Source organism: Lithobates pipiens, unplaced genomic scaffold (assembly GCF_037356315.1).
Source record: "Lithobates pipiens isolate NorthernLeopardFrog02 unplaced genomic scaffold, aLitPip1_a1.2 Scaffold_8, whole genome shotgun sequence".
In the NCBI taxonomy this organism is placed as follows: Eukaryota; Metazoa; Chordata; class Amphibia; order Anura; family Ranidae; genus Lithobates; species Lithobates pipiens.
Genome location: NW_027507903.1, coordinates 148,988,515 through 149,003,229, shown reverse-complemented (window position 1 = coordinate 149,003,229; position 14,715 = coordinate 148,988,515). Strand labels below are relative to the sequence as shown.

Genomic DNA, 14,715 nt, shown 5'->3' with positions numbered 1-14,715 from the left:
TTGGCTGGGCTGTGTGGAAGTTCTGCCTGGTCATAGGTGGGGTTGTACACCTGTGGGAGGATATAGAACGCAGTCAGGTTGGACGCATTGGGTACCAATCTCTATCTCAGAGCCAATCAGTGGGCACGTTTGTCTCACTGCATAATCCGGGAAAGGGTACTTAAGGTGCCGAAGTCACATGGTTCTGGGTTCCGGTCCAGAAGTTGTTACTGACTCCGTGGTCTTGGTCCTCCTGACCAGCCCCCAGAGGCCCTCATGGCCTGGGGTGCAGATCCATCCATTCCCAAGCCTCAGAACTGGCTAGTTCGAGGCGCAGTAACTGGAGGGAGGATTCTAAGGTGTTCTGGTGCCGTCTCAGATTTTGGAGAGGCCCAGCAACTCTACACGTGACCAGGGGAGGACTCTTTGTTAAGAGAGCCACGCACAAGGCTGGCTGCTCGGTAAAAGCCTGGAAGCTGAGCAGCCATGGACATTGATTGAATCCATAATTCTTACAGTATCGCCGGACCGGCTGAAAGATTCTGGTACAGTAAGAAAAGTTCCTACTTCCATCCTTCCAATTGTAACAAAGTTTCCAACCAAGTTTGCTTGAGAGACTTTAAAAAAAGCTAGGAATTACCTGTTGGCTGCTAAACCCAAACTTGAGTCCAGTTGCGAGCAGCTGTTCCCTGGATTGCGTACAGAGAGAGAGACTTTTGTTGAAGTCGACAGTTCCAAGCACCTGAGCTAAACTTTACCATGATACCCTCTATTCCCAACTTAGAGACTGAGTTTGTTCAACTGTTTATGCAAAATAAAAATCCTAACAAGGAATTCAAGTGTCGGTCTCTACAGTTACTGGGTTATCAACCCTGGGAACCCCTAGACAAGGACACCGAGTACAAGCTGGAGGAGGTAATCGGTAAGCCCAGAAAATTTCAGAAGCTCCTTCGGGGTAAGTGCTACAGTTACTTTCCTGTCTTTTCACTGGATGTTAGTGATCATAGCAGAAGTTCAGTGTAAGAAATACGAAGGAGAATATGCATATTGACAAGGGGAGTGTAGAGGTGGGCGCGGAGTCTATTAACATCACGACTCCACCCACCGAGCTCCAGACAAGAGACCCACCCACAGAATCTGCAGTTTATCGGGTCTCATAGCAGACAGAGGGGAAACATGTGACAGGTAAAGATACATGCAGGAGGCATGTATTTCCTTCTAGATAACCCCTATGACAGTAGTTTAGAAAGGATGACATTGGGTTTACATCCACTTTAAGCACTTTGCCTCTCACGCCTGTATACCCCCTATTTTATATTTTGGCCATAGGCCTACTGATTGAACATTAACTTTGTCAGTACAGTAGATACAATTGTTTGGTATAAGGCTTGAAAATTAAATTCCAAAAAGGAGTTTATTTTCTATGCATAGTGATTTTTTTCTAGCTTGACCAGTGTTTGTTTTAAAAGAAGTGTTCCTGTCGATTAAAAGTACATATTTTTTCTATACATTGTTCAGTTTATAATAGGGCACTAAAATTTACTCAAATATTATTCGTATTACAAAGCATTACAAAGCTATTTGCGAATTAAAATGTTCTTATATTTAAATTCTGTGTTTTTTAAAATGTGTTACTAAAAAAAAAAAAAAATAATCAAAAGTAAAATGAGATTTAATATAGTGGATGGGAAAGGAAAGGTAAGAGGAGAGACGGAGCCATGTGCTTTGTTCAAAGCATTAGGTCCACTTAACCATTTCCCTTACCATATACTCACCATCTCTTTACTCCCTACCGTGCTGTTCAAGCAAGGCCAACAAGTGGAAAAAACTGGTACATCTGGGTAAAGGAAGCATGCAAGTCTTCCTTTTGCTCCCAAATGGCAATAGGCAGATCAAGCACCCAGCATTGTCACATGGGGTTGTGAAGAGCATTCTCAGAACAGAGGGCTTCCCCTTTTCTCTTTCTCAATAACTGAATAAATGGTATGGGGGGGGGGGGGGGGGGGGGTGGAGTGTCGACAGACAGGGAAAACAGCTGTTTAGTTAATCCACCGTGTTGCCTTCCATGGGCAAAGTACAGGTTCACTTTGATGGTTTAAATACTGTATATAAAAATATAACACATTGCCAGGATCAATGCTAAGTGCTCATGCACACGGACGTTTTAAAAAACTGGCTGCAAAGCTAGCTCCGACGCCTGGAAAAAACGTGATTTTTACCGCGTTTTGCATTGGCGTTTTTGCGCGTTTTTTAGTTAGCGTTAAGTAGCGTTTTTTTAAAGAAACACATCTTTTGGCTATAGCACTCAGAAAACAAAGAAAATATGTTACGCGTTTGTGCGCGTTTTTTCCACGATTCGTGTTTTTACAGCTCTAGCTCCGCGCCACGGAACGCACTGGTCCTGGGTTTTTTTTTACAGCTTAAAAACGCCTATGCCATTTGCAGCTCAAAAATGCCTAGGTTGGCATGAAGCCATAGACTAACATGGACAGGTCGTTTTTAAGCTGCAAAAAACGCTCAAAAAAGCGGCTGTAAAAACGTCCGTGTGCATGAGGCCTAAGAGACCAACAACAACTACTGATGGACAAAATGTGACCGGATGACAAAAGGTTAGATTTCCATGTAATAAACCTTTTTGGGCGAATCCTGATGTATGGTTCCACCATAACACTAGCAGAGCAAAGGTTACTTTGTGGATGAAAGGACAATTAATTCATGTGACACACATCCATTTTTAGGCGTGAACATCAAATTTAAACTACACTTCCTATATCCACTGGATGAATCCTTCTGTGTATCACGCGATTAGAAAGGGGTACATTTTTTTTTCTCCTTATTTTTTTGAGTAAAACCCTGCAGGTAGGAGTTAGGGCTTGCAATGCACTGGAACTCACCTGAGTTCACTGCTTATTTCCACTGCAGTGCAAAGAAATTAATGAAATTTAATTTTAACATTTCACAAAAGTCTAAAAATAGGTAAACCATTGTAACAATCCAAAGCACTGCCCCCCCCCCCCCCCCATAAGGTCTGATGTTTATACATCACTACTTTCTGCAAATACCCATTACGTTCTGGGCTAGTGCATACATACTGTATGTTATCTCATACAAATCAGTTCTTTTTTGCAGCCTCTGGCCTTGGAGTTGCTACAAACTCACAATACAGTGGAACCTCGGATTGCAAGTAATCCTATCTCGCTGGGGTGTGCAACATTGCATTTAGCCAGAGGTGCGAGGGCGCCGGTGACACTCTGAGTTCTCGAGTGTCTCCGAGCGTCTGCGTGTTTCTGGTGCCCCCGCACCTCTGGGCACATGCGGTACTGCATAGACAAGCAGTGTGTGGAACGGATTATTGGAGTTTCCATTATTTCCTATGGGGAAACTCGCTTTGATATACGAGTGCTTTGGATTACACAAATTCTTCTGGAACAAATTATGCTAGTAATCCAAGTTATTACTGTATTACAGTAATCACCAGCGGAGGGGAGAGCTAGTAAATGCTGCAAGGCGTATCAGGTTTATGTCATTATTCTCCCAGATTGCACCCCTCTACCTAGGCACAGTGACCTGCATGAAACTCAAGCTGCCAAGACTGCAGATGCCACGTCAGCCGTGCTACAAAAAAATCTGTTAACACGCAATGCAAGTTCCCTCACTGCTTACAATAAAACTCTGAATTCTGCTTTAATTTATTGTCAGGCAGATTTTGATTTAAATCTAAACTAAACTCAGCTATACACGGCCAGATATTTGCCCCCAACATGACAGATTGCAGCTTTAGTAGCAGGGTATGAATTCATATCTGCAAGAAATTGGAAGGTGACATTTTATAACATCATAACAAAGTCTCTGCTAATATCCAACTTTTCTGCTTAGCTCAGCAAATCTGGATTATGTGCTGAATCAGGACCCTAGTGGGCCTTAAAAGTAAAGACGTGAACAGACGTACCTGTTACTACACAAAGGTCCTTACAGACATGATATAGCAAAGTTTAGCTGGCTTAGGTCCCATTCACAGCTATTCAATTCTGTATGCGTTCTTTCAGTAAATAAAAATGTACAATTTTCTGGTAGACCTGCTGAGGTGCCATTCGTTCTTAAAGCTAACCTTCACCTAAAAATGAAAGTTCCACTCACCCTCAAGCTCCACCACCCCCAGCAAAATTGGGAATTTTTATTTTCTGTAAAGTGGGTACCTTGACATGTACCTGCTCCCACTAATTTTTGTCCAGGCTAGAATTACGTCAGCTTGGCGTGCACCCAACCTCCTGTGCCACATCCCTGGGGTGCCAGTCTGAAAGTGCTGCGTGATATTACAAATGCACAGTAGGAAGATGGCTGGGAGGAAGTCATAGCTGATTCCCACATTCCCAGGCAATATAACACCCAATTTTTTGGTAAAATATAAAAGATGATGTTCCGTCGAGTAAACGGGTACCCAATTTGTCACGCTTTTAAATTGTGCACGCAGAATAACGCCAAACTATGATATTTAAAAATCTCCATAGACAACACTTTAAAAGCCTTTACAGATTAGCAGTTTAGTTACACAGGAGTTCTGGAGCTAGAATTATTGATCTCCCTCTGGAGAGCAATACCTTGCATGTGTGGTGTGAATGCCATTTATATATGCACATTCATGCATTCGCCTTTGAAGCGCCCCCATGCTTGCATGCAAACATTTTTTTATTTACATTGTTTCTTTAAATGTTTTTTTTTAGCACTTTTATTGCTGTTGCAAGAAATGTAAACATCCCTTGTAATAAAAATAAGCAGTGACATGTCTTCTTTATGGAGAGATATGAGGTCTATTAGACCCCAGATGTCTCCTCTGCCCAAAGAGCAGTGTGATCAGATGCTTTCCGAATTTAAAAATGGTGCTGTTTACATCTGGTGAAACCGGAAGTGACACAATACTAGTCACTGCGGGGTTTCCTGTACCATAGAAATGATGATTAGCCTCTAGGATTGCTTTTGCAAAAAAAGAAAATTGCTCACTGAAAAAAAACAATACAGGGTTGATGCCTGTAGCTGTAGGTATCATCCCGATATACCACTTGAAACTGCCTACGTATTTGTACGTTAGGTGGTCTTGGAGTGGTTAAAACAGGAACAAAGTTCCTCTTTAATCCCTTGCCGGTGTTCTGTCAGATTAGGAAATCTGTCAGATCAGGAAACGGAAGCGATGTTCTGTCAGCCCCCCCCCCCCCCATTAATAAATTGGCCCTTTGTTTAAAAAGTTTGGAGACCCCTAATGTATAAAAAAACAAACATAATAAATACCTTTTTTTCCCCTTTTTTTATAAGTGATCACATGCCCTCTGTTCTCAGCTGCATAAGGCCTCATGCACACTGGAAGTTTTTACAGCTGCTGTTTTTTTGCTTCAGACATTTTTTCTGCAGTCAAACTCCCCAGCATGTTATCCTATATGTCCATGCACACATAGGCTGTTATCAGCAGTTTTTGACAGGGGCGTTTTCTAACTGGAAACCACTCCCCAGAACTAGTGGGCTTGGAGAGGAGTTTTTCAGCTGTAAAAATGCTCTAACTCTAAAAAAAGGTTGAAAAACTATTCTGCGTTCATCAGCGTTTTTGAGCCATAAGCTTTTATGGGAGTATATTTTTGCAAAAAAAAAAAGTGATAAAAAATTTTAGTTAAAAAAGGCTACTACATAAATGCTAATAAACTCATTCTACAGGTACAGTTTTCTAGAGCGAACGTAACTGACTTTTTTTATAATGTCCAGCATGCATGAGGCCTAAGGGGGGGGGGGGGGGAAGCTGCAGCACACATCTTCCCAGTGGGGAGGGGCTTATCAGGACAGGTCTTATTATTGGAGGAGACCAGGCTGAGTTTCCAGCACAACTAGAGAACTGACCACGAAGTGCTCTCCTGCTTAGTGTGGTCAGTTTTTAATAGGAAATCAGAGTGACTGGCGGGAACACCAGGGATTTCACATAAAGGAAACAATACAAAGAGAACAGGATACTTTCTCATACAAATACATGGTACAGCAGGCACATATCAAAAAAATGTAATGTTGGGGTAACAAACGCTTGTGAGGGCCATGTTTGGTTTATACAGGTGTTCCATGCATCCCCAATGCGGACAATCTCATTTATAATAATTGGGTCACAGCGGTTGCTCGTAAACAGCCACTGCGATATCCATTTGGGTGTGGGTGGGCGTCCCCAAACAAAGACCATGTGCATTTAGGGACAAGCAGCCGCACCCACACAGATATAGTGCCGCCCCTACATCCAACTTGACATGGATGGGACTGTCTGCACGGGGTTGCATGGAACACCTGTATCTCATGTGAGGCAACCGCCAGGCAAATAGTTGTACTATAAAAGGGAAACGAGAACTGATTCTTGATTTAGTACTTATTGTGAAAACAAATGATTTCCTATGTGCCCTGTTCACACCACAAAGCTGGTGCGATGTGCAGGGCAGTTTGGAGAGATACAGTAAATTTTTCTGCAGTGCACTGGATGGCACCACGTCACCTTACTGCTGTGCAGAGGCTTGAATGAAATATCATTAAGTGACAATTCAAATTAAGTTTAATAGAAAAAAAAAGAAAAATAAGCAGTGTGATGTGCTAAAATGTACATCACACAGGAGAATATAGGCACCTCCCCCCTTTATATTCATTTATTTAAATTCATTTTTTTATCAATTTTATTGCTCTTACAAGGAATGCACAACATCCCTTGTAATGACTTAGGCTGTGACAGGTACTCTTTATGGAGAAATCTGGGGTCTATTAGACCCCTGATCTGCCATCTGGCCCCCAATGCAGCCAACCAGACAGAAAATGGTCTGGTCGACTGCTTTACTGACCATTAATGGCCAGGTAAACAAAGAACCGAAAGTGACTAAATCCTAGTCACTTCAGGTTTCTGACATCAAACAGTAAATAGGGGCCAAAAGCCAAGATCCTTGTACAAATTTTACAATGTTGTTAATTAGCAGTTATCAAAATAAAATGAAAAAAATAGTAGCCACTGTAGGCTTTATGTACACTGGAAGTTTTTTTTGCGCCGCCTTTTCGTTTTTTTTTTTTTTTTGTGCTGGCCAATTAAACAAATTAACACCCAGGTGCTTGGCGCACCTAAACGAGGTATAATTTGCAATCGTCAAGCTTTTTTTTCCTGCCAAAATGTCCTCCCAGGGGGAAAGAAGTCTAAGAGAGTTAGCAAAATGTCCAGTGTGCGTGAGGCCTTACCTATGGCACCAGGGTCACTTACCCCCACATCTCCAGGATCATTCTGGCCATTAAGGCTGTCCATACATTATGTAATTTTCTTTCCTTCAACTTAACCACTAGACCTCCAGAAGATTTACAACCCTTCATGACCAGGCCAATTTTTTTGCAATACGGCACTGCGTTACTTTAACCGACAATTGAGCGGTCGTGCAACACTGTACCCCAAAAAAAAGTATGTCCTTTTTTCCCATAAATAGAGCTTTCTTTTGGTGGTATTTGATCACCTCTGCATTTTGTTTTGTTTTTTGCTATAAACAACTTTCTGCTGTAAAACAAAAAAGAATTGAAAAGAATCAAATTTCTTCATAAATTTAGTCCAATATGTATTCTGCTACGTTTTTTGGTAAAAAAAATAAAAATAAAAAAATCACAGCAAGCGTATGTTCATTTGTTTACGCAAATGTTATAGCATCTACAAACTATGGGGTATGTTTATGGAATTTTTTTTTTTTTACTATAGTATATCAGCGATTAGCTGCTTATAGTGGGACTGTGATATTGTGGTGGTCAATCAGGCACTAACTGACACTTTTGCAGGAACCAGTGACACTAATACCGTGATCAGTGCTAAAAAAAAAAAAAATAGGACACTGGCTGGCTTGGAATGGGTTAAACATCTAGGGTGATCAAAGGGTTAACTGTGTGCCTAGCCAGTGTTTTTGTGTACTGTATGTGATGCTTTAACTAAGGGATGAGACGGATTCTAGTCTCTGCTTTGCAGGAAGACAGAATCCATCCCTTCCCCCTGTCAGAACCAAGATCTGCCCTATTTACAGATAATGCAGATCTCACTTCTGTATGTATTACCAATGATCGACGGGTGCTGAAGGACATCAGCAAAAGCAGCCTGGCAGCAGAAGTGCAGAATCCCGTATATATGAGATTCTGCACAGAATAGCTGCCCTGTAGCAACTGCTAAGGGGCAGACAACAAGTGGTTTTGGCCTGGTTCACATCTTTGCAAGTTTGTGGCCCATGTTTACACGGGCACAGCAGCCCATTCATTTGAATGTTGTGGTGTGCCTGCGTTTCCCACAGGAAAAAGGTTCTTTCGCCATGTGACTTCCCTGTAGTTCCCGCACCCGCAAATGTGCTGCACTTTTAGATGTGTGGTGGTGTCATTCAGAATGAATGGCGTCCCCATGCATTTTTAGACAGCATCGTGTTTTGACTGTGGGTAGGGGAATCGCTTCCGACACCCACAACCACCTGCATAGATGTGAACCAGGCTTAAGGAAACAAAATTGTGTTTTGCAAGTGTTGATGGGGAGGTTTTCCCTGCTGTCAGAATACTATAGCCGCCAGCAGTTATGCGGACGAAAAAAGAAACTGGCGGACTGGCTGTACTGAAAGCGATTAACAGATCCACTTCGGTACAACCAGCCTGCTCATAATCGAAATTTGGCTTGTTCCATACCAGCCAAATTTCAATCCATCTAGGCTCACACCTTTTGTTTGTTGTGATTGCACACTTTCCTGACACCACAGAAACACGCTGCACATGGGGGAAATGTGCTTTAGGTTGGGGGGGGGACGCAAAGCACCCACCCCCCCATGTTGAGGGAATGCGGCCTGGTATGGTTAAGGAAGGGGTAGGGGGGGTGTCCCCTCAAAATCCATAACAGACCAAAGAGTCTGGTATAGTCTTGGGGGGGGGGGGGGCATAAAAATATCTGGGCAGAAAAAAGTAATTAAAGCTGTGTAGAGTGTAGTTCCTTTTTAACCTCCAACACTAAATAAGCCGGAAATTTTTATTTTTACATTTAGCTGTCAGCGGGGATGACTTATCGCTTGTTAAGGATGTGGTGGCTGGCTTCCTGGCCCGCTCTTTAGCAACCAGCTATATACAGTGATTGTAAAAAAAAAAAAAAAAAAAAAAACTACAAATCAGGTCAAACTTGCGTTTTGGGTGCAGGTCCCTTGAAGTCAATTATATGCAAAACGCTGCATTTTGCAGGAAGAGAGTCCCCGACCCTTTCCAAAAACGCAGAGGCACAAAAATGCATTGAAGTGTTCCATAGAAAAACAAGTTAAAATAATTCCCTGCATTTCTGCAAAAAGCATCAAAAAAACGCATTAAGCCGCGTACACACGGGCGGACTGTCTGTCCAACTTAGTCCGCCGAAACACATTTCAGCGGACAGTCCGCTCGTGTGTGGGCTTCAGCTGACTTTTTCAGCGTGCAGTCTGGCGGACTAAGTATTTCGGAATTTCCGTAATATTGTCCGTCAGACTTTGGTTCCAGCGGACAATCCGCTCGTGAGTAGGCTAGTTGGACGGACTAAGTATGGCGCATGCTCAGAAAGGATTTACACGGCGAAAGGTTGCATTGCTGTGTATTGGACGTCCTATTTCTAGTCCCGTCGTACGTGCTGTACACGTCATCGCGCAAGCTTTCAACGGACTGTTTGTTCATCATGTGTGGTCAAGTCCGTTCATTCGAAAGTAGGACGGACTGTCCGTCGGATTGTCTGACGGACTAAGTTGGCCATACAGTCCGCCCGTGTGTACGCGGCTTTAGTGTGAATTGAGCCTTAAGCCTCATTCAGACTTGCTGCAGCCCTTGCCACCCCTCTACAAAGCAATGTGCAGTGGATTGCTCTTCAGAGAGTGGTTGACAGGCAACATATTGCCTCCTCACTACCAATATTAACTCTGAAAAGCCTGAAACTGCATGCAGTTGCGGCGTGGAACCATTCACATGAAAAGGTTGTGTTGGGAATGTGACAGGGGATTTCACTCCTACCATGCCATGTATACAACCCTGAGCGGCTGCATGTTCTTGTTTAGATGTGAAAAAAAAACGTGGCTCAACAGCCTACTTTTACTGTCGTCGCCCCCGCCCCCATGTGAATGACCCCTCAGGCCGGGTTCACATATGTGTGGGGCTGGTTTCAGAACGATCTGTACTGAAAATCATACCCGACTCATTTTTTAAATCGCACCGTGGCCGACCACACATACGGGAACTGGCTCTATAGAAAGCCAGTTTGGTTCACATGTCATGTGAATCGGATGCGATTCAAAACACATCCAAATACATATTGCATCTAAACCCAAAAACCAAAATGTAATATATTGCAGCCCACCAGTCCTTAGGTGTGATAACTAAATTAGCTTTCCCTTCAGACTTATTTTTCCCCCTTATTCTTTGTTTATCCTGCACATAAGATTTCCTGTCCTTAGCTGGTTACACTCCCTACTCCACTAGATCTATCCTTTGTTCACCTCTGTTACATGGGGGTGGAGAGATTAGTAGCGAATATACAGTACTTTACTATCTGTTCACTGATGTTGACAGCACAAGGATTAAAAGTAGTCAATGTTGATTGGGAGAGTGACGTTCTGCTTTGATCGATAAACTTGGGTACAGCCTGCCAAATTCATTTTCAATTGTCGCTAGTAGGGCAAGCCATCGGGGGTGGCTTCCTCTGTCCTGCCCCCCCCCCCCCATCCCTTCCTGGGACCAGACAATAGCTCGGTAGGAGGGATTCCCCTGCCAGCACTGTCTGTGTTGATGGGGGAATCATGCAAATTTTTTTCATGGTTGCAGGAAATAAATTTGCACCATCTATGGCAGTGATGGCAAAACTTGGCACCAAAGATGTTTTGGAACTACATTTCCCATGATGCTCCACTACACTGCAGAGTGCATGAGCATCATGGGAAATGTAGTTCCAAAACAACTGGGGTGCCAAGGTTCGCCATCACTATGGCCTCCCTAAAGCCTGGTACACACTACTAGGTTTTTTTTTCGTTCAACCCAGCGGACTTAGTGAAAAAAAACCTGAAAGCTCAGGAGAAGCTGCTGTACTAACTATATGATGTTAGTACATTGATCTCTGCTGCTTTTCTATTGTGTTCTGGTGGGGGCTGCAGACCATTTTTGGTTATGCCCCTTCGACAGAAGCCCACGTACACATGGGCCGAATGTTGCCTGGATTCTTTTGAACCAGCCAATGCCACCCAACATTCGGCCCGTGTATACTAGGCTTAACTCTAGTTATCCCATAGTTTTGATGACCTCCTGTTGCATATCAGCCCTCTCTTATCATATCTTGTAGCAAGACCATGGTCTTTGACCCTTTCCTGTTCCATGCCTGTAATCTCTGACCAGTTCTTGTACTAAAGCTGGTCATAGATGGTTCCAATCTCGATTGGTTTAGCAGGGACTGGCCTAGATGTGAACAATGTATGGGCAGGCTGAATGTACCCAAGTTAATCGATCAACTTGGGTACAACCAGCATGTCAGATTTTACATGTGATTATCACTAGCAGACAATTATAGCCACTAGCAATAATCACTGTGTTCTCCTAATGGGACAATGGCTCCACGGGAGGGATTCCCCCATCAACACAGTCAGTGTTGATGGGGACAGTGGTGTCACTAGGGGGGGCCACAGGGGGCCCTGACCCCCCAAAAATTATACTGTGCCCCCAACTGTCCCGATCTCCACTCCCCCCTTCTCTTCCCATCTGTCTCCCCTCCTGTTCTTCCAAGACCTTCACTTCCAGTTAGGCAGGTAATAGATGGTATGAATTTCTTTCCTGAACCTACAGATTGCAGGAAAGAAATTTGCACGATTCACCCATCAACACAGACAGTGCTGACAGGGGAATCCCTCCTGCTCAGCATTGTATTCTCCTGACAAGCAGCGATTATAACTAGCAGCTTTAGCAACTGCTAGCGATAATCATAAGAGTATCCAGCAGGCTGGTTGTACGCAGGTTGATCGATCAACTTTGGTATATTCAGCCTTCCCATTAATGGTTCAAATGTCAGCCAGATCGGACTGAACCAGCCGAGATTTAAACTGTCTATGGCTGGCCTTAGCACTTAGGCAGCCCATGCATTGATCACTTCTTTCATTCAACTATTAGGTTGAATGGTAAAAAAAAAAAAAAGGATCCAATTCCCCCATCTACAATTCCAGGTGGATGGGGGAATCCTCGCACTGTGGACCAGTGGCGGAACTACCAGAATTGCTGTCCTGTCCCGGCTATTGACAGCGCTGGTCCCTGCCTCCATGGCAGCAGTGGCACATTAGGCCCCAGTGCTGATTACTTTATGGGGCTGATGGGCTCATGCACAAGAGGGACAGTACAATTGGTTGTTAGAGATGGGCTCGGGTGTGTTCAAACCCCCATGTGACCAATCCCGCCAGGAAGCAGACACTGCACACAGCTAATCACAGACAGCGAGACATTTCCCAGTCTGTAGCTGCACAGATCAGGAAAGGTCTTGTTGACTGTGATTAGTCGGGTGCAGTGTCGGCTTCCTGGCGGGATTTCAAACACCCAAGTCCATTTCTATTGGTCGTAGACAGTTGAGCTCCCTGTAGTTTTCTTAGCAGCAGTGGAGCCTTCTCCGATATGCTGATCAGGATGGACGCAATCCAAGTGATGCTCCTAGTCAAATCTAATGTTAAATATGATAGTGATTTTATTGATCAAAGCCCGACTCACACCCTTACAGGCACATGGCTGCTAAACATACGGTTGATTTTTTTTTTATATATACGTTACATATACACACACACAGTAGATATATATGTGATTTTACTGTTAATTCTAATTAATACTGTGCTTATTATATCTGACTGGGAGCATCACATCCCAATCGGCATATCAACAGAGAAGGTTATATAGCATTACTGCTGCTAGTTGACCAGATGGGGGCCACTTTGGAAATAGTACAGCACGGTTCCCAGTCCGGGTGCGATTGGCATGCTATTAGGATTAATGGCACCCGCCTGCGGGTCCCGTGTTTCACTGTGCGGGTGGTTGCAGCTGCGGGAATTTGTGTGCGTCCCACGGCGGCACCACCTGCACAGGCAAGAATCAGATTAATAGTTAAAAGCAAAAAACAAATTCAGCTGGTAGATTGCCTTGCTCAGTTGTATTTGTGATCGATTGCTAGTGGAAATAATCTGAAATATGGGGGGTACTAGAGCGAGGAAGTATACTCAAAACGGTAGAATACTTTGCGTGAAATGCACATTCATTTTTGCCATCAAAAGTCCAGCAGTAGAATGTACTGTGCTGGGTTCACAGAACTCAAAACAAACATACCAAGAACATACAATGGCTCACCTGACAACATTATCTGCTTACCCCTTGATTACCCCAACCTGGAATGTATTATAATGTGTACATTGCCTTGTTATTGCAACTCACTGTTTAATTTAATAACAAAATAACACTGCATGTTGTGTTGTGTGGTGTGCAAAAATGAGGACTTGCTTTGCTTTTATGCTTTACACCACAATGCACTTGAATGGCCTCAGAGATATATGTAAAAATAAAAATAAACAAATAAACATTACACTCATCATCTCACATCCTCTACTGAAAGTAACAACAATGTTACATTTCCTGCTCCAAGTACACTTGTAAACAACACACAGCTCCATGATCCACTACAACAAACACTGGCCCCCTCCTCTCCTTCCTACTAGACTTGTAGACAGGGCATGCTGACACTTCTATTCCCACTACCGTTGGCAGAGCTGAGTGCTGAGATCCGGGCAAGCTACACACAGTCAGGAGTATACAATGCACACATGTGGAGGAGTCGGGGAAGTTGTGATACTCACACATCAAAGTGCTGAACGCCACCACAGCCAACACCGCCTGGATGAGGACCCCGAAATTATCAATCAGCGCCCCATTATTACAGCCCTGAGGATCTCCTCTCACCAGATCGCTACTATTCATGGACACATCTTGTACGATCAGTCCGTCCATGTCTGAGGAGTCCGGGGTGTGTGATCATCCCAGGAGGAGAGAGGGCAGAGCTACTACACAATGGAGGGGACAACCAGAGCCTGACTACTCCTACTCTCCGATCATCAGTCAGGACAAAAGGCTTCCCACACTCTGTGTGCTCCTATGTTCCTACTGAGAGGACTATCCCTACCTACTCACTACCCCCATCTACACACTGTCCCCACCTACTCACTGTCTGCAAACTCCCTACTCACTGCCTCCATCCACTCACTCCCTACTCACTGCCTCCATCCACTCACTCCCTACTCACTGCCTCCATCCACTCACTGCCTCCATCCACTCACTCCCTACTCACTACCCCCATCTACACACTGCCCCCACCTACTCACTGTCTGCAAACTCCCTACTCACTGCCTCCATCCACTCACTCCCTACTCACTGCCTCCATCCACTCACTCCCTACTCACTGCCTCCATCCACTCACTCCCTACTCACTGCCTCCATCCACTCACTGCCTCCATCCACTCACTCCCTACTCACTGCCTCCACCCACTCACTCCCTACTCACTGCCTCCACCCACCCACTCCCTACTCACTGCCTCCACCCACCCACTCACTCCCTACTCACTGCCTCCACCCACTCACTCCCTACTCACTGCCTCCACCCACTCACTCCCTACTCACTGCCTCCACCCACCCACTCCCTACTCACTGCCTCCACCCACCCACTCC

General features: G+C 44.3%; 1 protein-coding gene across 1 annotated transcript in view; it reads right to left on the bottom strand.

Annotated features, from left to right (window-relative positions):
• LOC143961371 (store-operated calcium entry regulator STIMATE-like) overlaps nucleotides 1–14,180 on the bottom strand; it is a 129,731-nt gene extending 115,551 nt beyond the window's left edge. Inside the window, exon 1 of the mRNA XM_077470636.1 lies at nucleotides 13,851–14,180. Coding sequence (XP_077326762.1) covers nucleotides 13,851–14,001 — 151 coding nt within the window. The 5' untranslated portion in view covers nucleotides 14,002–14,180. The remainder of the gene's footprint in view (nucleotides 1–13,850) is intronic.
• Nucleotides 14,181–14,715: the final 535 nt, after the last annotated feature.